The sequence below is a fragment of the Myotis davidii genome, unplaced genomic scaffold (genome assembly GCF_000327345.1).
Source record: "Myotis davidii unplaced genomic scaffold, ASM32734v1 scaffold818, whole genome shotgun sequence".
Classification (NCBI taxonomy): domain Eukaryota; kingdom Metazoa; phylum Chordata; class Mammalia; order Chiroptera; family Vespertilionidae; genus Myotis; species Myotis davidii.
This window is the reverse complement of record NW_006289814.1, coordinates 169,234-194,563: the sequence shown is the minus strand read 5'-3', so window position 1 is coordinate 194,563 and position 25,330 is coordinate 169,234. Positions and strand designations below refer to the sequence as shown.

General features: G+C 44.2%; 1 protein-coding gene across 4 annotated transcripts; it reads right to left on the bottom strand.

Moving 5' to 3' along the window:
* On the bottom strand, positions 1-25,095 carry STX3 (syntaxin 3). Of its 4 annotated transcripts, none has more exons than XM_015563127.1 (10): positions 25,015-25,095; positions 15,133-15,207; positions 14,002-14,069; positions 12,495-12,603; positions 11,558-11,631; positions 11,228-11,362; positions 9,634-9,744; positions 9,410-9,520; positions 2,657-2,739; positions 1-1,613 (listed from the first exon to the last, which is right to left on the bottom strand). In XM_015563127.1, exons 3-9 carry the CDS (start codon positions 14,065-14,067, stop codon positions 2,662-2,664), a joined length of 684 nt encoding a protein of 227 aa, XP_015418613.1. In that variant the 5' UTR covers positions 14,068-14,069; positions 15,133-15,207; positions 25,015-25,095; the 3' UTR covers positions 1-1,613; positions 2,657-2,661. The 4 variants fall into 4 exon arrangements, with proteins under 4 accessions (XP_015418613.1, XP_015418612.1, XP_006762581.1 ...); XM_015563126.1 differs by lacking the exons at positions 1-1,613; positions 2,657-2,739; positions 9,410-9,520 and adding exons at positions 3,433-5,224; positions 8,082-8,195; positions 16,674-16,773; XM_006762518.2 differs by lacking the exons at positions 1-1,613; positions 2,657-2,739; positions 9,410-9,520 and adding exons at positions 3,433-5,193; positions 8,082-8,195; positions 16,674-16,773.
* Between the last annotated feature and the right edge of the window lie 235 nt (positions 25,096-25,330).

Genomic DNA, 25,330 nt, shown 5'->3' with positions numbered 1-25,330 from the left:
TTAATTCAACAAATATTTACTCATGCCCAGCTACCCATCTTCTCTCAATCTTGGGGGTTGGGGGTAGGTATTGGGAACACACTCTTGCCTTTTAGCAAAAGGAACTGAAAAACAAAAGTTAGAATTGTGCGCCCTTTCCTAGGTCTGAAACTGTTTAAGGAGGAAGAGTATCTGGCTTTATCTTTGTATCCCTGTGGGTTCTAGTACAGTGCAGTGTGCCACACAGGACTTGAATAGTTATTGCTATATAAATGAGGGCCCCATGGTTCCAGCTCCCTGTTTGCCTTTGCCAAGATTAATCTGTTTTTCAGGACTAGCCAGCAATTCTCTATCCATTCTTCATGCTAAAGGAAATACAAATTGATAGAAACATTAAATCATTTGCTTTTCAAAGTGGGTAGAAAGCACACTGATTAAAATGTCAAATATTTTTATCCCACTTTTCTTAAAAAGTTAACATCTCCCACAAAGAAAATAATTTACTTTCAAAAATACAAATTTACCTAAACAGTTGAATGGTCCTTAAAAGTTGTATGCTATATTTAATGTATTTTTAGTTAATCACTTAAAATATCACTAAATTGCATAGAACAAATGTGAACCTTGAACTGGGGACAGTGTTTGGAACAGTTTCTTGTACACACATTGCTGTACAGTTTCAGTTAGCAGTGTGGATTGGGTAAGAAGGAAGTGAGTGATAGCCACACTTCACCTTTCTGACCTAACATCTTCATCTCCTTCTTTAGGATTCATAGAGCACACTATTGATGACTTAGGAGTTCAACCAAAGTATAAACCTGTTTTGTTTTGGACCCATGTTCAGTTATTAAACCACAATCCTGGGACCAACCATCTTAGCAGGGTGAGAGACTGCTGATGGCTCCACCATCCATAGGGAAAGGACTTTACAGTATAAGTTGTAAGGGGGATCCTGTTTTGTTTTTACATAAGTAGATCAACCCATTCCAGGCATTTTATGCAGCCTCTGATACTAACTATTTTCCATTGGTGGCTTACAGGGTTTAAGAGTGAAATCCAAAGACTTATGAATAGAAAGTAGAGCTTAGTTACATACAGGTAATTAAGTCAACAGATAGTGGAGCACCTCTAAGTAGCAGGCACTGTGCTAAAACTGAGGACAGCAGTGAACAAGACATGCCTGGTGCCTATCATTAGGCACTTCACTTTAAAGACTAGAGGGCCCTGAAGAAGGAAGCAGATGTAGGGTTGGTCAAAGGCGAGACTTAGAAGAACCTGAAGAACAGAAGTAACAAGTGCCCAACCCTGATCAATTGATCCTGATGAACTGGGTATGCTACAATATCTGCTTTTATTTCCTGAAGAGGTGCCTGTTACCCTGCAGTCCATTGCTTCAAACCAGCTACGTATTTCTGTACTCCCTGTTCCTTCACCACTGCCCGCTGCCCAACTCTGTATTGTCATAATGTCTCCCTTTGCATAACTTTCAGTAGGTGTTTGACTGATGCCCTGTGTTATAAGAGGTTTCATAATGGAAAGAGGAGTCACTGTTGAGGAATCCTTAGTGAGAAGTGATGGCACCACAGAGGTGGACGGAGGATTAAAAATTCCAGTCGAGGATCCACCTATGAGGGCTGAAGGAGATAATAGAAAGTGGAGGGGGGAAATCAAAGATTATACAGCAAGTTGTTCAAGGTCAGGATCACAAATCCCTTTTCTGCAGGGGTAATGGGCTACTCACAAGGCTACGTTAATATGTCCTAACCTTGTAAAGGAGAAAATTTATTTACATGAGGTTTACTATGTGGCCCTTTTCCAAAGAGTTTAGGGTGCTTCTAATACAAGAACTGATTCTTTATCCTTTGGGCATCCCTAGATGGCAAGGCCCACATTTTGCTGCAGTAGACCAGTGGTCGGCAAACCGTGGCTCGCCAGCCACATGCGGCTCTTTGGCCCCTTGAGTGTGGCTCTTCCACAAAATACCATGTGATGGCGCACACGTACAGTGCAATTGAAACTTTGTGACCCATGCACAGAAGTCGGTTTTCTGCCTGGGCGAGTCTATTTTGAAGAAGTAGCGTTAGAAGAAGTGGGGGGTGTCAGTCGGGTCACGACGGGAGATGCGGCGCAGGCCGCGGGAGGTACGTTCGCTGAGGTCGACCCCTTCCAACTCTCCCATCCACACTCGTCTATCTGAAACAAGTATATGAGTGTGGATGGGAGAGTTGGAAGGGGTCGACCTCAGCAAACGTACCTCAATCAGATTGAGGACATTTTTAGCAAAGGCCAGCTTAGGAGTACCTTCCTTAAGTTAATAACAATGTACCTACCTATATAGTTTAAGTTTAAAAAATTTGGCTCTCAAATTTTAGTCGTACTGTTGATATTTGGCTCTGTTGACTAATGAGTTTGCCGACCACTGCAGTAGACCAACACCCTTAGAGAAAGCATTCTCCTACCAGACCAGATTGCCACCTTTGTCTCCCTATCTACCTACTGCCAATGAATCCCTCACTCATTTTTCTCACTATGAAGCATCTCTCTCATTAGCTTTCTCTAACCATCTATTCTAACACCTAATCCCACCCAGACTTTGGTGACAAACAATGAATGCCCTCGGGACACACCCATTTCAGGTAAGTGAAAGCAGGCCTGACCCTCCCCACAGATGGCTCACCTTTTTCAGGCAAATATGCCCCCAATGGTAGAAGCTAAGATGATCGCAAGGATGATACAGCAGATCATGATCATGATCTTCTTCTGCTCATCCAGACGAAGAGAGAAAAAGCACATGAGAAACAACATCACTGTGCGGACAGAGTTCCCATGGAAGGTAGACAACATGGATCAGGACATGTAAGGGGATATGAAGGAAAGGGGAGATGGATCTGGCTTCCAGAACCCAGAGTGTAGGACTGTTCCTTCTAAGTGAGAGATTCCAAATTCAGTCAACAGCTATCTTGGAGGATAGCTGTTCACTAGTAGTATGTTCTGCCAGCTAGGTACCATCACACTGATTTACCTCATCTCCTCCTAGAGCCACTATGCTCAGTGAGTGGGCCAAACTCTTTGGGGGGAGCACCTCAACTCTGAAACTCAAATACAATTACATTGCACTCTTTGAGAGTTGAAACATTTTCAAAAATTAGAACTTCGGTTCCATCTCACCCAGCACATGTTTAAAAAATATTTATACCCCATTCCAAAGCCTAAACTCACCACATGGTGGCGCCCAATCACTAACTATTTTGCAGGCAAACTGAGACAACTGGTTTCACAATCAATATAAAGTCATTTATTTTTAAATAGCAATAAAATAATCATGTGTACTTTTTAAAAAATACAAACAACAACAAAAAACTTCACTTATATTGTATTCCAAACTATAAGCCCCAGACCTCAATCTCAGGAGAGCAAACGCCTGTGATTAGAGCTTGTCTGGCCTTGCTGTTAGAGCCAGTCCACTTCAACTTCATAGCCATGGGCAAGAGGCATCCCCTTGGCTCTGTCTGAGTGCTGGACGATGACTGGAAATAGCTTTTACAAAGGAAGCCAATGGGCAGTGTCTGGATGAGGGTGCTCACCCTGCCCTAGAAAGCATTAAAATCAATGCTGAAGTATAAATCAGACAGACTGGCAGAGACCAGCAGGGAATCTAAGAGGCTCAAAACTGGGCCAGCACAGTCATGACACTTGAAAATTTCCCAGCTATTGCTTCCTCACTGATGAGATTATGGGAGACAAAGCACCTGTCAAGCTTATTAACCTGATAGAAGAGCTACCCAGTAGTTCCTGGTGTCCCCCAACAGACTGGGCCCTGGAGACAGGACATTCCAGAGGTCACACAAATGATATCAAATTGCTCTGGGGCAAGCCTAGCCTAGGCAGCAGATAGTGAAAGGTTTCAAAACTTCCCACATCTCTGCTAACCAGAAAAAACTTAATGGAGATCAACTTAGTCCTCACCCCAAAGACCTATGATTCTCCCAGTCATCATCCAGAACCAGCAGGCTTCTCCATGACATGGAAAGATCCTACTTCTACTATGACTCATTTGCAGGTAAGCAATGTCTCTTACCTAATTTTTGGCCTAGCTCGAGGTTGTTGGGTTTTGTTTATTTTTGGTGTGGTATGGTGTGGTGTGGTGTGGTGTGGTGTGTGTGTGTGGTTTGTTTTTTGAGGTTATATTCTCCACTTCTAGCTTCCTACTTCATGAGAGACACATGAAGAGATATATACATCAGCCAATTATAAAAATTTACCTGGAACACATGAAATGAGTGACGGAGTGCTGGCACCAGTCTGAAACATTTCCAGAGCCAAAGACTCAAGCACCTTGTTCCTGGCTCAATGTTAAATGCCAAACATTTTTTTAAGTAAAAAATATTTGGCTTCAAGGCAGTGGCTTCACAAAGCATCACCCTTAACAGTAGGCAACCAGTTTCCAAGACTCAGCCCTGAAAACAAATATCCCATCTCCTCAGCCTACATAAATGGTAACCTCAGATGATTGCATCACACTGGCGCCACCTACAGTAAACATGAGAGAATACAACACAGACAAATAGCGAAGCTGGCCACTAACCTAAATATACTAAGAGCTTCATTTAAGGCTGAATTTCAAGCAAGTCAGCTCTCAGACCAAAATGACATCTGCCAATCCCTCATATTTTCAAGACACAGGGACAACAAACTGTGAGGACTGGGAACCTGCCAGGTAGAAGACTCAAGTCCACACCTTACTGTTGGAAAGAATCCCTTTGCTTTGTTAAAGAAACCCTCCTAAGAAATATAAAATGCAATTTCTGGGAGAAGAATGACAGTCCATGAGGTAGAAATACAGCACCTTGGGAAGATTTTGAATAATTGGCTTTCCAAGGTGCAAGGCAAAAATTTGACACAGTAGAGGGAGAAAGGAGAAGCCAGGCTGGTTCAGACACTGCAGGTTTTGAGGAAAACTCAGGGTTGCATCAGGTAGATTAGACTCCTCCAGGGCTAGATGGTTTGCTGCGTCAGGTCCAAGGATGGTCACAGGAAACAAAGAAATGGGTCCCATCCTCTTTCGGGAAGGCCATTCAAACTCCATTCCCATCTGAAGACAAGGTGGCCACACCAGGCTGGAGTAGAATCGGGCTCTAAGGGAGGCAGGGGAAGGAGGAGCTGATCAGTGCACAGGATGATGTTGAAGGGCAACATTAAGAATCAGCCACAAACCTAGAAGGTGGAGAGGAAAGATCAGAAATACCTGAAAAGGGGAGAATAATGGGAAAGTAAATGCTAAACCTGAGAAATCCAATAGACACACCAACACAGGACCTGAAATGAAAAATCCCACTGTATAAGAAACTGCCGAAGCCGGTTTGGCTCAGTGGATGGAGCGTCGGCTTGCAGACTGAGGGGTCCCAGGTTCGGTTCCGGTCAGGAGCATGTGCCTGGGTTGCAGGCGCATCCCCAGTGGGAGATGTGCAGGAGGCAGCTGATTGATGTTTCTCTCTCATCGATGTTTCTGACTCTCTGTCTCTCTCCCTTCCTCTCTGTAGAAAGTCAGTGAAATATATTTTAAAAAAAAAGAAAAGAAAAGAAACAAAGCCCTATGATGAGAGGGAAAGCTTTTTAAATCTCTAGTCCTTTGTCTAATCCTTCACACAGGCTGTCACATACCCACGGAAGGACTTATCAGTGGGGAGGCACAATCACATGTTGGAAACACCTATTCTACTGTGGAGCCAACATCAGTGCCTTTCAAACACATGCTTCAGAAGCTTTCTGGGACTCCAGTCTTCTTTATGACTCTCCTTACACTTCACTTCTCTTAGAGGGCAGAAAGACACAGTGAAAAGAATATGGAAAAGCTCAGGGCTTATATTATGGCTACTCTGCCTTTTGAGCTGTGTGGACCTGGGCAAGTTTCTTAACTTATTGAGCTTCAAATAACTTTCCTGTCTGAAAATTGGGTTAACATTCTTCTCCTAGACAGGAGAATAGCTGCCACACAACTAGGAATGAGAAATGTAAGATGTCTTCCTTCTCTCCTGTTCAGAGAACACTCTCCCTCAGATGGAGGCAGAAGGGAGGCTTAGTAACGCTCAGTCCTGACTTTATTAGGGAATACGGATGGAAAACCCTGCAGTAAGCAACTTAGCATATCAACTAAAAGCAATATATCAATTAGTCTCATTTAAAAATGATTCATTTACATTCTGAATTCCTGGAATTAGGAATGGTAAGGGGCAATATGAATTTGCAAGACATCTTTCATCCAAGGATATGGAAAGATATGCCTTTGCTTAGTTTTAACATCCTTTCCAGTGATACAGTTAAGAGTCAGAGCAAAACTTGAACTTTAAAAGCACACAGAAACAATGGCTAGACTCCAAATTGGGGGGGGGGGGTCAATAAATTACTTAAGCGATGTTGATCACCTCACTGCTGCTTCTCTCTCCAGAGGAAGGCGAATGTTTACAGCTATAACAATCTGACTTTCAGACCCTTATTTACATGCAAGGAGGAGGCAAGAAATATAAAGTGAAGGATTGCCTCTGGATACCAAAATAGTAGTATGTATCAAGTTTTAAAAATACTTCTATTACCTCAAGAACCCAACTTCTATGAATTTATAATATAGGGAAAATAGAAATGAGAAAACTATTACATAAGTTAGTCATAATGTTAGTAATAGCAAAACAATAACAAACCTCCAACATTGGGGAAATGTAACATAATTGAGAGTATAGTCACAATCTTGTGTTGACAAGCAGATTTACAAGAGATATTAGTGGAATGATGCTTACAATTTTGTAACTGGGTACAAAATGATAGGTAATATAGTCAGAACCATGTAAAACTATATCTGAATGTGAAAACATGTACAAGGCTTTCAACAATATTAAATGTTAATTCTGTTCACCTTTTCTGCATTTTATAGTTTTTAAACAAAAATACTATATTTTGCCCTAGCTGGTTTGGCTCAGTGGATAGAGCATCGGCCTGCTGACTGAAGGGTCCCAGGTTCGATTCTGGTCAAGGGCACATACCTGGCTTGCAGGCTTGATCCCCAGAAGGGGGCATGAAGGAGGCAGCAAATCAATGATTCTCTCTCATCATTGATGTTTCTATCTCTCTCTCCCTCTCCCTTCCTCTCTGAAATCAATAAAAATATATTTTTTTAAATACTATACTTTATTCAGGAAAGTAATATTCAAGAAGTCACTGACTTAAGAGTCTTAAGTTTTAACAGTCCCAATAACTAGATCATTCCTATCATGCTACCACTATATACATGAAACCTTGATTCAGGGGTCAGCCTTATTCTTTTTACCAGATTTTAAAATAAATTAATAGGCTATATTTTAAAGTCACTATCAACTAGGGTTCTCAGACTTTGTAGACGAGGATAAGTAGCTACCTTGTTGTACAAAGAGAAACTAAGATGTCAGTAAGGACTCCCATAGGTCCACTATTAGCTGTATGTTCAAACTTGGTTGTATTACTTTTCTCTTTAAGCCGAAGTGTCTTCGCCTGTAAAATGTGGATAATAATAGCACCTATCTCATAGGGGGTTGTGAGGAGGCAGTGTTATGTGTATATGGTGTTCAGTACATTGTCTGGCACAATTCAACATTCAAAAATGTTAACTACTAAATCATTCACGATCCAAACAGTCAGCCACAAACAAACCCCTACAGACCCCATTCCCAATTCAAAACTTCATTTACACTAAAAAGAAGATGAAAAAGCAAAGCCCAACATCCATGAAATCCAGTAAGAATTCAGAAGACAAAGCCCAGATCCAAGACACAGACTGTCCCCAGCACAGGAGCATGCTTGCTGGGCAAGGGGAATGGGAATGAGTGCTCAGAGCGACCAGGAATGGCAGTGAAACATTAACAGGCAAAGAGTAGGGACAACCAGGAGACCCAACCCACCGACTGCAGCCAGAACCCAAGAACAGAATTTTAAAGAGATGATAGAATGTACAGACAACTGAAAGTTTTAGCAAGTCCAAGGACAATCACAAGGCGGAAGAAGTGGGATTTAAAATCCCAGGCTAATTTGTCAAGAGGAAGTCAAAAAAGAGTCCCGAGAACCTTCCATTTACTTACATTTCAGTGCAGCAGCCTCTTGGGCCGCCCTTATTTCAGCCCAACGGAAAGTCCAATAACCAACGCTAAAATGCCCAGCAACACAACTACTACCACAATGATAATTATCAACTTCTGGAGAGGGATAAGAGAAACAAAAACAAGGCATTATTACACACAGCCAAAAGCAATAATAATTCATCTAAAACCCAACCCCTCTCACCTCAACATCAAAAGCATCTTAGCAATTCAAATAAAAAAGCCTACAGCCTATATGAAGACATTCCATTAGGATATTTTATACTTATCAGATTACTTCTTGGCTAGCTATATATTCCAGATGGAAACACAGAGTTTCTATCAGCTCTCAGCTCACAATGCTGTCCTGCCCATGTGGACAGACATAAGAGCAACTATCATGGAGTCGCCACGCAGCAATAGGCCAAGATAAAGTGATTCATCTTTTATTTTCCAAAGGGGGTGCAACGATATTTTTGACACAGTCCTAATGTCAAACTCTGTCCTTCTCCTCCCTAAAGCACACGCCCACCTGACAGCCCCAGTGACTGGACATCCAAAAACAAGAGTATGGTCGTGTTGTGAACCAGCCTGGATTCATCATGTAAAGTAACTCCCCAGCTTCCCAAATCCCTGCGCAAGCAACAGGTGAAGTGAGAAAACAAGGAACTGAAGAACAAAAATATCAGAGCCCAGGAGGAACAGGAAAGAAACGTCTAAAGAGCAAGCAAAAGCCACAGAGCTGGCTACCAGTCAATGGGCAGAGAAGCCAGAAGGCCTCCAGCATCAGGGCACCAGAAGGAAGTGGGTGGGGAGATAGGATGGTGTGGTGGGAAGAGCATGATTAGGATCTGAGTCTGAATCCAAGCTCCTATGCTGACTAGGTGGCCTGAAGCCAATTAGCCTCTGACCCTCCTGTCATCTATGAAATAGAACTAATAGGTGCTCCATAAGATACACCATTTTTCACAACAATCAGCACAGCACTGATTTCCTGGTAGAGAAAGGGCGGAGGTGGGGGGGATCTTGGGCTGCTTGAGTGGAAGAGAAGGTTTCAGAGGAGTCACGTATAACATTTGCCCAGGAGGAACACCCGGGCAATCGCTCCACCCTACAGAACTGCCTTCAGTGTGGTTCTTGGGTGCGAGCCTGTGAGCCAGATCCATGAGAGGCACAGCACGGGAAGGAAGGACAGCTAGTCTCTAGGAGAGGCCGACACAGGTGTTTGGATGAGGCCAGGACAGAGAGAGAAGGCACAGGCTCAAAGACACAAGTGGGGATAACTGGAGAGAGGAGAGGCAAGTAGGACCAGCTGGGACTAAGGCGCTCACCCTCCGAGCTTCACTCTGATACTTGACAGCTTTTTTGGTATCGGTAACGGCTCGCTCCACGAAACCCACTGACTGGTCCATGTTGTTCTCGATACGGTCAATCATGGCTCCCTTTCCCGGGATGCAAGAGGTGGTGGCAGCAGAAGAAGAGACAGAGAGAGGGAAGAAAGAGCGAGAGATAGCGCACAACATGGACTCTTCCCTGAAGGCGGAGGGCGTCTCACCTTCCGGGCCTGCCCCTGGTATTTCACGGCTTTTTTGGTTTCATCCCGTGCCTTCTCCACGTGGTCCACTGTGTGCATGACATTCAGCTCTATGTTATCTAACATCTCGCCCTGCAAAGAACAGACACTAGTCAAACTTAATAACCGTCCCTCCTCCCCCAGACAGTCCTAGCCCCACATTATTATCTTCAATGCCAAGGGGAGCATCCAGAAAACCTGATGTGTGGCCTTCAGAGGGCACATGCCCACCTTTTCCCCTGATTTACCTATTACCAGGGTCCTGGCCTCTTCCTGGTCATTCAGACCCGAATCAAGTTCATTTGGCTTGAACTAAGTTTGTTCAATACCATTGAATGGTGCCTGGCACACAGTCGGTACTCCATAAATATCTGAGGGTGGGAACATGTGCTTTCTCAGAGATATTCCCAGGCCCCTTAAGTGACACACTGGGTTCACCCAAACTATGTGGCTAAGAGACAGTGATCTCTTAAGAAGATTCCCAACCTATTTCCCAGCTATTACTTCCTGACAAGAAGTGCTCTCATTACAATTAATTTCTGGGCACCTTAGGATGGGAATTCCCCTCACCTACCTACATCTTCCTTCAACTCGACCCATCGTTTTACAACAGTCTGTCAACAGGGAAAGGCACTTACCACCACTTGGATCTCAAACCAGCTCCTCGGCAAGGCAGTGTGGGGAGAAAAAGGAAAAGTGGGGATGGAAGGACTAACAACATGGTCTCAAAGGCCAGACTGGGAGGAAGAATGGCACTGAGCCCTGAGCAGGGAACTGATGTCAACTGCCAGGCAGGCAGTGCTGCCAGGCAGTGCTGCCAGGCAGTGCTCGGGCTACAGTTCAGTTCTGCAGTCCTTCAAATGAAGCAGTTCTCAGTCCTGTCCAGCTGGCCAAGCAGCTGCAGGTTCAGTGATATCGGCACGACACCACAACACCGGGCTGTCTGACTATGTGAAACTAACACTGCACGCAGGAGACAGAGACTCGCATCCCTGAGAAGTGTGCCCAGGGACAGAACAAGCTGTCCAGCTAAGCACCATTTGTGTTTCAAGTTTTTATGTAAATACTGTGCTATTCCTTCATTCACTTTGTTATCTACTCTTGTTTCTGAGCCAAAAGTGGCAACATTTTTGGAAGAACAAATATAAAATAAAAAACAAAAATGGAAAATAATAAAAACTTCTATTAAATCTAACTTTTCACCAGTGAAACAGTTTATATCAGGAGACTTTGAAGGCATCTTCATTAAGAACCCATATATCTAACTTTAAAAAGCAAATAAAAATAGAACCTGAGTCTGGAGGAAACTGGGCACTTGAAAGATACTTGTAACCCCATATTAACTAGAAATGACTGTGAGCCCAAAGTACTAAAAAGAATGAGAAGCCAGGACTGCCCCATGTGTCAGGGTCCAAGTGTGCACTCCTTTCCCTGGGATACTGGTATTCTGTTTCTCCTTCAAGCAAATTCTGATGATGCTCCCTCACCTGGCTCCTCATGTTCTCTTCCTCACCATTTTCAGAAGTACCTGAGCTTCCCTCTCCTCCCTCCCACACTGATACCCATGGCCAGTTACCTGATTCTCCACCAGCATGGCGATGTCCATAAACATGTCATGGAGCTCCTTGATGCTGCTCTCCAGCCTCACGATGTCTTTGTGCCGTCCCTCGATCTCACTGAGGGCTTGCTTGGAAATCTGAGAGTCAATGATCTACAAGAGGCCGCACAATGACAGGTCATCAGCCACCATCCCCTGCTGCAGCCTTCACATCCCCTCCTGCCCAGCTCCTCACATCCCCTGCCTCCCTGCACCTGCAGCCCACCCTTCTCTGGCTACCCGAATGGAGCTCCCAGTGGCCTCCCTCCTCTGTGGAGGGGCATACACCCCAGCTCCCGAGTCACTCACCCCAGAAGTGAAGATGGCAGGATTTCCACTCTCCAACATCTCCTCTAGCTCCTCATCTGTGGTCTTCTTGCCAGCTTTATAACAGAAGCAGAACATCGAATATAAGGTCAAAACACACCATTTCAAAAGTTCCCTGAAGATTAGGAATATGGTAACTCCACTGTAAAGACCATGGCCTTTACAACACTCTCCGAACGTTTTCCTGACTCATCTGTCCTCGATTTCTCCCATAATCTGATTCATTGTTAACATAATCAGCAATTATCTTCCTGAAATATATACCTGATCACATTCTTCCCAGCTCAGAACATTGACTGGTCCCATCACTACGCCTCAGCGACCAAGGCCCTCAGGACAAGGAGTCAGTTGCTGGGTGGACCCTTCCTGCATCCCCGTTAACCTCTCACTGTTATTCCCAAATGCACACTTTCCCCAGACCCTGGACAGCCTGCCACTCCTAAATACACTTGTGTTCCTTTCACAACGTCCTTGTTCCTACAGTTCTTCCACTTACAGGGCACTCCCAGCCCCGCTGCCCCACAGGGCCCTGAGTTCCACATTACCAAATTCCTAAAGAGCACAGCTTCATTAATGCCCTCGTTCCTCACAGCACCTTTTATTTCATAAATGGTCTTTGCTATCAAAAAGACAGCAAAAAACATCTTGAGTCCCCAGGAGAGCCATTGTTTAGCAAGTGTCTCCTCTCTACGTATAGGAAACGCTGGCCTCCATAAAGACAAAATTGCTTGGGCCTGATAAACACGGAGCCACCTTCAGCCTAAGAACCAGCATCCAGGGAGTGTCCCGGGCATGGGCACAGAATATGAGATGGAAGCCCAAGCATGGTTGCTGCTCCTTCTCCCCAGATCTCACAACTGGGGCAGACAACCATGTGGCAGGAAAGCGTAAGAAGCACCATGAAATTTCAGACACGCACTGATTTCGAGCTGCCGCTGGATTCGCCCTTTGCTGCGTTCACGAAAGTCCACTTGAGCCTCATTATATTTGGTCATCACCTCCACAAACTTCCGGGAGAGGACAGAGTGCTGTCGGAAGAATGTCAAATGCAGTAGGTGAGGGAGGGGGAAGGTCCCTAACTGCTGTAGAACCCCCACCCCCAACACCACCCCACATAGCTTCATCTCCAGCAGCACTGGCCTTGGAACCAAAAGACTAACATATAAAAGACTATATCAGACTCAACTTTTTGGTGTTCTAACTTTACACCAATGGGAGATCCACTGATCTTTCCAAAGCCTGTCTTCAGCAGGTTTACCTGCCCTGCTGACCTCATGTGGTACTTGTGAGGCCAGACAAGATACTCCATGAATCTGAGCCCTGCACCCACATGGACGAGGAGCATTTTTCTGGCACAACTCTTGGCCTGCTTTCTAAAGCTGTCAGATTCCCTTTCTACATCCCATACCTGCCAAAGTCCTGAATTCTTAAACTCTTCTCCCCAACTCTTTTTGCTTCTAAATAAAAAAAGTGAATGCCTTCACTCAATAGCCATTAAGCACCACTGGTTTGAAAAATCACCAATATTTATACTTTTTCAAACCTACTACCACTGTGAAAATTCAGAAACATAATCAATGCAAAAACCTACCTAGCCTACTTTCCTCTTGCCTCTTCCCCGCTCTGAGCCAACTTTCAAACTAAAAGACTTCAACCTAAAGCAAATACATACAGGTGACTCGATCACAATCAGAGTCCCTAGAAAGCAAATGAACTCTCTTCATGTTTGTCCTTCATCCCTACCTCACCCCCATCACCACCAACACACACACCCCCACACACACCATATACACCAACAAACACAGATACACACACCTGCAGACTCACAGACACACAGAGAGACACACACACCCTGAACCTCTACCCCTGAGCCTGTCTGTCCATGTGGGCACTCTTACTCACCCAAGGCCCAGCCTCCTCTGGCTACCCCCAATTCTTCCTGAGGTCTTTTAATGCTAAGAACATATGCAATAGATTATGTATTCTTACACTGCCTTTCATAACAGGTTCCTTATGCCACCTGAACATCATGCTAGTTCTTCAAGGACAGGATCATTATCTTTGATGTCCACCAAAGAGCCTAACTCCAAACTGGACAACTAATGATAAACAATCTTTAGAGAGAAGACTTCAATTTCCTCCCCTGTAAAACAAGGATGCATACAAAATCCTAAACTATGTTTTGGGAGCCCGAGGAAGTTCTTCAGGGACCTCCTTGGAGGAGAGTATCAGAGTGGCCAGGAGGGCTGGACTTCAGCCCTGTTCTCTACTTTAACCTGGACAGCTCCTCCTTTGCAGTTCCCAGTTGAGTTCCAAATAAGAATTGTACTTAAAAACAAAACAAAACAAAAAAAACAACCCTGAGCTAAGAAAAAAATAAATTAAGAGATTAAACTAGATGATAGTTAAACCAGAGAAAGTCTTACCTGGGATTTTCGAATACGAAGGTCTGCAGACGAGCGGACCTCGTCTTCTTCAATGTGCCTCTCCATGCCTGGAGCAAAGAGATAGATTATTCCAGCAACACACCTGCTGCTCTCCTCTGAGAAACACACTGGTCAATACAAATCTCCTTGCTCATTCTCACACACCCAGCCCATGGAGATGGAGCAATAGGCAGGTACAATCTCTGAAAGTCAGCTCACATGTGAGCCACAGGACTTGCATTACCAGGTATTCTTTGGGTATATCTTAGCACAGCATGAGCCTTAGTCACCAAGAAACTCAGTCTCAAACCCTTGTCCTGCCACTTACTAGCTGTGTGACTTTTGGAAAGCCATTTCACCTTTCTCAGTATTGCCTCACCTATAAAATGGAATACATATAGCACCTCCCTCACAATCTTGATGTGAAGATTAAATGGGACTGCGCACAGAGTGCTTGGCTCAGTGGCAGACACACCATCATTGCTATTATTGGAAGTTGCTACTATGACCACCACCTCTACCCCCACGAAAACAAGTACAGTGATTTGTTTTGAGGGAAAAAGAAATAACTTGGGCTGAACAATGCTGATTTCACTCTATGACCAATAACATACATTCACCAAAAACACTGGACAGAGATGCAGACCACAGCCATTGAACTGAGAGACCTTCTAGGCCCCCAGAGGAATTAAATCTATGACACTGCTCATTGAACAATGCTCTAAACTGAGGGGTGGGGCTAAGGTAATGGCTGGTGATATACACCCCCAAGAAATGTCAATAGACTAAATAATATATTGTGCATCTATATATCTCTACTATCACTATTCAAATGTACATAGGTGCTGGGGAAACAGAGAAAGGCAGAGCTCCTTAGTGAAAGCTGCCAAGTCACACTACTCAGAAAGCACACGTCAATGCCCATCTCTTAACTTCAATTCTGCACTCTTTCAAACACAGTCATGATCAAGAACAGGCAAATTTCTGGGGAGAGTGCCCAAACCACAGGCAAAGATAGAACAAGTGGCTTTGCTTGCACCAGGATGAGTTTTGGTCCAGGAGATTTGGACCCTGTGGATGTGACAATAGATAGTGGTCGGGGCTGGCTTGTTCCCTTTCCTCCCTTCTTACTCTTTAGTTTGTTCCGGACGTTGTTGGCCCTTTTCTTGATTTCAGTCGTGAGCTGCTCTAGGTCATCCTTGGTTTCTGGGTAAACAAAGGCAGGTATGATCAGTTAGAAAAGACTAATTAATGCCCAGAGCAATATTGATTCTAGTGTGCTCTCCATCATTAGAATCAGAGAGAGCTTACTTTTAAAGGCATTTTCCAGGCATTCCATCCCAGACCTACAGAATAAAAACCCCCAGGGTTGGATCTCCACCATCTGTCTTTTTAACAAGCCTTCCCAAGTAATTCTCCAGCACACAAATTTTGAGAACCTTGTTTTTAGAGGAAATAATCCAGTTTACCATAAGGGCTTCCATTTAGAAGGGAGAATAGGATTTTTATGGGACTTCTGGGGAGAAAAGAATTCCATGTTCATCAACTTAGAATCAAGCATATATTTATGACACACAATGCTGTCCTAGGAGGTATGGAGCAAAATGAGTATTAGCTATGACCACCCTACAGCACCTACTACAAGCATGGAACTGAGGTAGAACCTAAGTTTTCATTGAAAAGATATAGAGTCTGCCTTCAAGCTGTTCAGGGTCTAGTGGGGAACAAGGGACAAAAGGGACACCATTGATTGCAGTTCTAATATGCAGTGTGGATTAAGCTGTGAGTTCTGGTCAAGGCATGCATGGGATGGGATGGTTAGGAAGAGCCCACTAGCACAACTGGAGGGACCTGGAAAGGCTTTTAAAGACAGATGATAATAGGACTGAGTCTTAAAGAAGGACTAAGAGTTAACCAGGTTGGAAAAGAGACTAAGACTGAAGTCTCAGGGAGGAAAAACAGTATGTGCAAGACCTTTGGGGACAAGAAGCATTTGGGGAACAAAGTTTGGTCTGGCTACAGTGTGGGTACCATGGGGAAGGATGGCAAAAATGTGGCCAAGACCATGCCATAGGCTCTACTAACACGTTTCAACTTTAATCTTTAGGTAACAGAGAGTCACTGAAAAAGTTGAACAGTAACAAACTTGTTCCTTGTTCTTATGGAATCTAAAATATAACCCTAAACTCTACTCTAAAAATTTGAAATAATTAGGGGGGAAATTTTGCCTCCATGCTGGTAATTAACAGGAGATTATTAGTGATGGGAGGAACTGATGTGATTGAACCATTTTGTAAAGCCTCATGAAAAAATAATGCACTTGATCTGGTAAGACTTAGGAGATAGCACAAGCAAAGGGGCAGAGGTGGGGCTGTGATAAGGTTCATTAGAAGCAGGAAGAGTCACTGTCAGTCATGAGCAACCAGTTGGGAAGTAGAGGAGTTTCACTGCATGGATTACGCAGGACCATGAAGAGAAGAGCTGACTATGGTTGAGCAGGGTGAGCCCAGATAGGGTAAAGGAGGATGGGAGATGATATGATGTGCACACTGGTGGAATATAATGCATATGTACGCTGCCCTGCTGTTCACAGAGGGAAGGAAAAACAAGATTGGCTCAGCCCCTATGCCAAGGGTCATCAATGGGTGACTCATCTCTGGATAAACACTCACTTGGTTCTGGAATTGGTGCAGACAGAATGATACTGTAGAGTTTCTTAGCCCCCTCTACATGCTCAGAGATCTTGTCAATGTTGAGCCGAGTTTCCTCGATCTATAATCAGAAAGACAACAGCCTTGGTCATCATAGAGGAAGACTATATCCATGAATGAGATGAAGCTGAGCAGAGCTCCCTAGTGAAAGCTGCCCACCTTCTGGGTTTGTGGAAGAAGATATGACTGAAATGTCTTCTGCTACCCAGTGAGTAAACTAATCTCAGCAGAGCAGTCATTGGAAATTCACATTCATCTGCCCACCTTAGAGGGGAGGATTCAGGCTAGAGTGCAGAAGAGCCAGGAAAACCCATGAAGAGGAATCAGAGAGAAGGGCCAACGCACCTGATAAGGCAGATCCTTTAGCCACCTGCACTGCACCCCCAAAGGTGAGAAAAGAGAGAGAATGGGAGAGGGAAAAAGAGGAAGAAGGAAAGAAAAAAGTGAAAGGGAGAGAACCAACTTAGAGAGTAAAAAGCAAAGAGGAAAGAATGAAAGGAATAGTGAGACAGAAACAGAGAAAGAGAGAGACTAAGTGTGACCACCTCAAGAGGCAGCTCAAGTTTTTCTCCAACATATTACTACTACATATTATTTCTCCAACATATTGTACTAGAGGCCCGGTGCACAAAATTCGTGCACTTGGGGGGAGGGTGTCCCTCAGCCCGGCCTGCACCCTCTCGCAGCCCAGGAGCCCTCAGAGGATGTCCGACTGCCGACTTAGGCCCTCCCTCATGGGGAGCAGGCCTAAGCCGGCAGTCGAACATCCTTAGCACTGCCATGGAGACTGGAGAGGCTCCCGACACTGCCATAGCGCTTGCCAGCCATGAGCCTGGCTTCTGGCTGAGCAGCATTGCACTGACCACCAGGGGGCAGTTCCTGAGTTTAGCGTCTGCCCCCTGGTGGTCAGTGCACGTCATAGTGATTGGTCATTCTGCCGTTGGGTCAATTTGCATATTACCCTTTTATTATATAGGATAGCTGATTCCCTCATATGATCACGACCCTGAAGCTCCAGCCATGACTGCTTCTGCATACTCCTAAGGCTCCTGATTGTACGGGTATGTGTCCTAAAGTATTTCCAGGAGCACTTCGTTCCCAGAGAGAACCCCAACATAGGACACTGCCTCAGAGCATTAAGAGCATCCTCAGCCCCTCTTCAAAGGCACGAGCCACCTGCCCCCTGACCCCTGGCCCCCTGGCCCCTTGTCCTCAGATGTGGTGAAAGCTGCCGAGACCTGAAAACCCACATCGTTTATCTGCCTCACTCCCAAAATGAGGGGCACATCAATGAGGCAACAATTAACAAACATAAATTATGTAAAATGCCATACAGGCGAATCTGAACATCTGAGATGCAACAGAAATACATCTCACCCAGTGGGATGGCTCAGTGGTAGGGCGTTGCCAGATTGTGGGCTCGATCCCCAGTAGAGAGTGAGCAGGAGGTGGCCAATCAATGATTCTCTCTCACCACTGATGTTTCTATCTCTCTCTCCCTGCCTCTCCCTTCCTCCCTGAAATCAATAAAAATATATTTTTTAAAAAGAAACACATCTCAATTTGCGGCTTTCAGAACCCTTTTCTTCCATAAATAATTATAACCCGTGGTCAGCAAATTGCGGCTCACAAGCCACATGCAGCTCTTTGGCCCCTTGAGTGTGGCTCTTCCACAAAATACCACGTGCGGGTGTGCACATACAGTGCAATTGAAACTTCGTGGCCCATGCGCAGAAGTCAGTTTTCGGCCTGTGCAAGTCTATTTTGAAGAAGTACTGTTGATATTTGGCTCTGTTGACTAATGAGTTTGCCGACCACTGATTACACCAGATCATACCTCTCCAAATTGCATAGAACATGGGAGAAATAAAACTTGAGTTCTCGAACCCTCAAATTAGTATTTTTGCTACTGGACCAGGGGTCTTCGCTTTTATAAATATTGGCCTTGGTGGGCCACAGTTGGAGAGTTAAAAGACGTAAAATAAAATTTCAATGTAATATCTTCAGAGTATATATACAAATGTAAGTAGCCATCCAAACATTTATCGGTTGGCAAAACAATCCACAGTACTACATTAGTACCTTTATTCAAATGAGGAGCCTAAATGTTGGTGCTCTCCAGACTCCAACTAGGATGCTTTCCCATTAGATCTACGACCTGATGGTTGGCTTTTCCAAACTGTTTCACTTTTAGCAGAATCCAAGTCTCTGTGACTATAAAAATGGCATATATCATCACCTGTGAAATCCGGCAGACCAAGGGTGTAACCACCTCAGAATCAGGCCCTCGGGTGACCCAGAAGTTGTCGCTTTTTCCTTCCCTTCCTCTTTATCTCTCACACCAGACACTGGCTCCTCTTAACAACTCATTAAATGTCATTGCATCACACCAAATTCCCATTTCCATCACATGACTGTCTTGCCAAAGCAATTGCATTACATAAACAGGACTGAGAAATAAAGGCTTTCTAGAATAACATACACTAACCATTGATAAATGAGCTTGACATATTTTCACTAGTCAGAGGCCTTAGATTTTTGCATGTTCAATGGATTGGATGTTTTAGAAAATATATTCTGGAATTTTATTTCACAAACTGAAGAGCATCATGACCCAAAGTTTGGTCAATGGTATAAAAAACGTGACAGGGAGCTGCTAGGATGAGATGGCTGGGCCCCAAGCTCAGAGTCACTCCAGACATTTGGAGACTGGATAGGAAATGGCTTGCCCAGCCCTGCGGATGGGAGAACAGGGCCGTGTGCTCCATCCTCAACCCAGGAATCAGGAACCTAGTAGGAAATCTACAAGTGCGGAACCTAATGCTCAAGGCTATTGTGTGGTTGTTTGGGGTTAACATTACCCAGCACAATAATATGTTTAAAGACTAAAACCGCTTTAACATGTACCTGTATCTGAAATAAGGGCCTTCACAAGATGTCTGTGAAGTCACCGTCACTTTCTGCCTTTTATGCATGAGAACACTGTGGCTCAAAGAGGTAGAGAAACTCACTCAAGGCCATACTGCAGAAAGGTGAAACCAAGGTATGAATGTTGGCATCTGTTAAACCCTGTCTCCTGAACCAGGTGAAGGTGCAAGAACCACCTATGGGAGGCTCCTCTGCCTCCTCTCCCAGGTCCATGCTATCATCCAGTGAGTGCATGTTCGACTCACTGTTGTGTGAGAGGGACTTAGTGACCTCTCACTGAGATCATCTGCTGCATTTCTTTGTTCTCTAACCAATGCTCCCCTATGGAGAGCTTTTTACACAAGGGTGCTCATGAAACACTGCTGATCTGGGGAACCAATCAGGTTTTTCTCATCACCATGCTAAATTTGTAGCTAACATATCTTCAATGCCTGCTTATTGTATGTTACTTTTTAAAATGTATTTTTCAGTGATTTTTCAGCAATGTGGAAAACAAGTTAGAATCAAATTGAACAAGTTCAAGGTTCAGCTCTATCTCTTGGCAGTTTTGTGACCTTGAACAAACCACTTACCACCACGACCTGCCCCAGTTCTCTCACCGGTGAAATGAGGATTAGTTTCCACTTCCTAGAGGTTTTGTGGGGTTTAAATGAGATAATACAAGTCAAACACGTAACACAAAGTATATGCTCAATAAACATAAATGATGGTGATGATAATACAATGATAACCAACAATTACTGCACATTTATTATATGCCAGGTCCCATGCTGTGCCTACACAGGGATACCGCATTTAATCCTCATGGCAATCCTAACAGTAACAAAATGCTGGGTGATGTTGTCAGAAGCCACCCAAGGAAATCAAGTAAGGACAGCAAGTCAACCACTCCTCAAGTTGGGTGTCTACCTCATGGAATTATAATTAGCACAGTATACTAATCACTATCATCTAACTGAAAGGAGGGGTTATCTTCAAGGCATGGATGGCCTCTTCCCTCTGGAGCTAATTAGCCAGTGGAATTTAGACAATGAAAACAGAGAAATACCATTTTGGAGAGCGAGTAGTGGCCTAGGGGAGAAGGCTTTGTCCATTCTACCTACAACATCTCTGCTCCCCTAAGTTCCCATGTACCTGTACCTGCAGTTAGGCATTAATTCCTGCATATTTATTTATTTAAAATGTATTATATGCCACCCCTCTAATGTGACAAAAGTAAGGGAGTTGAAGGGTCACATAATAACTCTTCCTTTTCACAATTCATTAATTTCCCCAAAAATGGTATAATCCGAAACAGTTCACATATAAGGAGTTCTCAATCAAATCCTCTTTTATTTACTTTTTTTTTCACTGAAACAAAGGTGATTTTTTTATTAGAAAGAAAAAAGAAAGCCTTATTTTAATACAACACCAATGTTTGTGAGACTGTACATCAAATTGATCTTTAAAAAAAAAAAAACACATCACAATGACAGAAAATTTGATATATTACACCTTTGAGGAGCCTGCAACCAGGCCATTTGGAGGCTCCCACCACCACCACACACAAATATGTACATGTTGTATAAGCAAAGGTTTAGAAAACACACTGGGAGAGAAGGGTGGACACAGCCATATGTGTATATATGAGCATGGCTTCTTGGCTTTGGAAAACAAAAAACATTGACGAGAAGTAACAGAGAGAAATCTTAGTCAGCCAAGCATCAGAAGTCAAATCCCTCAGGGGTTTTATCAAGATTGGGACTAGTGTTTCAACTCCCTCTTATGAATGAAAAGAAATGAACGATCTCAGAGTTATACTGAACAGTGAAAACTAGTATTCTCAGACAACAATCTTAAATCATTCCGTGTATGTGGGCTTTTGCATCATCAAAATTTAGTCAGGAAAACAAAAACATACCTAGTTATTTTAATTGAAGTAATGGAATGAAGGGTATTCTTTACACAGAGATGGAAGGGCCAAGAAGAGGATGGTAAGACACTGAAAATCAACTACAGCAGGATGAATGGACAAACATGGGAGCCAGACCACGGTGAAGTGACCAGCAGAACGGGCTAGAGGCAAGGTCTGTTGAGTGAAAGCTGAGGCATGGGAGAGACATGTCTGGGGAGGAATACCATGGCCTCTTCCCTCCTCTTGAGTCTTCCGCCAGTGCCAGTGCCTCCCCTAGGTCAAACACACCAAAGCCAGTTGGCAAGGGAACCTGGGAAATGAGTTCCCTGCAATGTAGAGCAGAGTACAGGAAGGGTGGGGAATGGACCTGAGAGCAAATAGGCAAATGACTGGCAAGGGCTTCCTGCCTGCCTATTGGGGAGCCCAGAAATGCAGAACCTACCAGCTCCCCTGGTCATTCAAACAGTCTACATACAGAAAGAATCAAGGAGTATTTAACCTGCTATATTTTACTTAATGCCTGGATTTCAAAGTCACATTCACTTTGAGGTTCTTAATGTTAACAAAACTCAAGCCCACCTAGCAAATCCCTAGGCTTTTAAGACTGCTCACCCCACCCTCACCCCCACCCCCAGTTCTCTAACCAGACACGCTCCACTCTCCAAAGCCCCATGGCACTTTGCCCACACTCCACCCACTCTCACTTCTCCCAGTCCTGACTCAGAGCTGCTCAAGGACTGGGACTGTCTTGTTCCTCTTAGAAAACTTGACATCCATCATTGTGCCAAACATGTGGTGTCACTTCATAGAAGTTTGTTCAGTGAATAAATAAATGGTCATAAGTAACTGCAGGAGACAAGCATACACCACTGCAGAACTGTCTCATCAACTTTTTAAAAGCACAGCCAGAAAAGAAAACTTTCTAATAGCATTTTCCAAAATGTATTCATTCACCCTTGTTAAAAGACGTTACACATCAAAAAGGTTTCTGTGAAAAAAGTAGGCAAGCAAAGCAGGTCTCTTTATTACAGGACCTCTTGGAGCCTTTAATAAGTTAATGTGGATTTTACCTCTCCATGGTAGGAAGGAATAGGAAGCATTTCTCAGACATATTTGATCCCAGAAGTCTTTTTGCATCTCACACTGCCGTCCATGACAAGCACTCTGACCCACCAAACACCCACATGCCAGCCCCTGCCCTTCTTGTTACCAGAGTTCTGATTTTGTTTGGGCAGCAATGCTGCCATCACCAGAGGATGAATCACGATGGGTTCTATGGCCATCCTGACAATCCTGTCCCTTTGCGAAGGAGTCACCCTCCTGGCCTCCCTTCTAGCCAAGCCTGGCCACAACCATGTGATCCATTGCTGGCCAATGGGTAACAAGGGAAAGTCAACTTGGAGGATTTGTGTCATCTTCTTCCGTGATGAAACATCTTTGAACTTTTCTAGCTGCCCCCTTTCTCACTTCTTGTGAGGCTGGTATAGGACAATGCCATATGCAGCTGTGACTATGGTGGCTGTAGAACACAACACAAATTCTTTAATGCCCCTCCCATTCTTTAATGCCCCTCCCATTGAGAGGTGGTACTCTATGTATTGCCCTTTTGAATCTGCTTCAACAACAGAGTATAGCACAGGTGACTTCCATAGCTGGAACACTTGCCTTAGACCCCTGAGTGTCTGAGTACCAACCTCACACCCTGACTTGGTGGTGTTGAGAAGTCCAAGCCACAGAAAGCGGCCAAGTGTAGGCACTCCAATTGACAGGCTCTGCTGAGCCTTCCTGAGTCCCTCTAGTTCAGGCACCAATGTTAGAATACAGAAGTCTCTCTCGATGTTAGAATAAAGATTCCTGCCTCTGGATGTTCAATTCTTCACAACTAAGGCTCCAGAAATTGTGGGGCAAAACTCAGCCATCTCCACTATGCCCTGTTTGCCACTGTGCCCTGTCTGAATTTCTACTCCACAGACTCTATCAGAATCACCAAAAAGGTTGGTTACACCACTAACGGTTACAGCAATTTGCTATACAGCAATAATCCAAACAAACTCCATCTCTCAATCCTAAGGGAAAAGCCAAGAGGGTCAGAGAGTTATTGACCTAGAACCCCAACACCTCTAACCCGCTGCACCATCCCTAACTCCAGACTTGTTTATATGTGAAATCATTCATGTCTTTATTGCTTAAGCCACAGTTACATGAAGGCATCCCTAAGTGATACACCGTGCTGCTGCTCAGCGACCCAGATTCAGGCAGAGCGCTCCTTTTTCCCATTAGCTGGGCATGGAAACTTACTGATCTTTCCTTTTCTGGCCTCTCCCTCTCCACACACTACCACCAGAATAATTTTCTAAAAGTCACCTCAATCCCATTAGTTTCTTGTTTAAAACGTTCAAAGGCTCCCCATTACTTCGCTGGAGTTTGTAGCTGCAGCAGGCAACAGAAGCATCTGGAAGAACTTCAGAAGTCTGAGCATTCCAGGCCCGCTGTGTCAAGTGTATGTGCAAACAACTCCCAGGCAACTCTGATGGGCAAGTCTAGTTTCAAAGCGATGAGGCCTGCCGTCCCCTCCCTTTTCCCTCTATCCCGACAGAGCATGAGGCTTCCTCTTCTGTGCCCCCACTTTACTACCTGTTGACACTTATTATCATGTGACTTTTTAAATTTTTCTGTCACCCTCACCAGACAAGGAGCCACCAGAAGGCAAGACCCCTGTCACACAGAAGGTTCTATCCCCAGTACCTAGTACACTCTCTGGAGGCCAGTGGCAGTCATGTCTTCCCATGATTAGATGAATGGATGAATGAATATAGAACAATAAACCCTTCATCTTTCTGCCTTCTCAGGTATGGTCTGTTTTCTCTGAAACTCTGCTCTCTCTCTCTCTCTCTCTCTCGCTCGCTCGCTCTCTCTCTCTCTCTCTCTGCCAACTGAGCAAACAGGCCAAGGAAAATACAGACAAATGCAAATTAGACAAAAGTCTGAGGTTTATCATTTACTAGACCCCGGCTTGCCCAGCCAAGGAGGCCTGAAAACTCAAGGGCCAATTCTCTTATCTAACAATCAAGAAGCTGGAGAAACCATTGGAATTTCACAGTGCAAAGCACATTTTGAAACCATCCTCGTCCTGTGACTTCATCCACACCTTGCATGAAGGGGGTAGCCAATCAATGATTCTCTCCATCACTGATGTTTCTATCTCTCTCTCCCTCTCTCTTCCTCTCTGAAATCAATAAAAATATATTAAAAAACAAAAAAACTTTAAAAGCACCTCTTCAATCACATATAATTTACCTTGTGCTGACTTTCTCCATAGATTAATCCGCCCAAGTAAGTCTTGGAGAGATTCTCCTTGTAACGTCTTGGTCATACCACCCCTCCCCAGGGAAAGACTGACTTTCTTTGCTACCATGGGAAGATCTGAGGGTTTTATTCTTTACTGAGGAAGCTGTGTTTCCTTATGTACATTTAGCCTACCTCAGAGAAGAACTCATCCATGAAGGCTGTGTTGTCAACGGCAATCTCGACCTCATCGGCATCATCATCCTGTGTCAGCTGCTTCTGGGAGAGACACAAAGGAGCAGGTGAGACAAAAAGCACAAGAGCTTGCTAACGGTGCTAGGTGCTCACTAAGGGCCAGGAGCTATAGCTGCCTTAAGCACTTTACACATATAATCTCCTTGAAAACACAGACAGCTATGGGATGTGTCAAACTCCGAGGTCACCCAGTCTGAATTTAAATCCTAGTTCCACTATTTACTGATTTTTCTTTTCTTTTTTTCTTTTTTTTTTT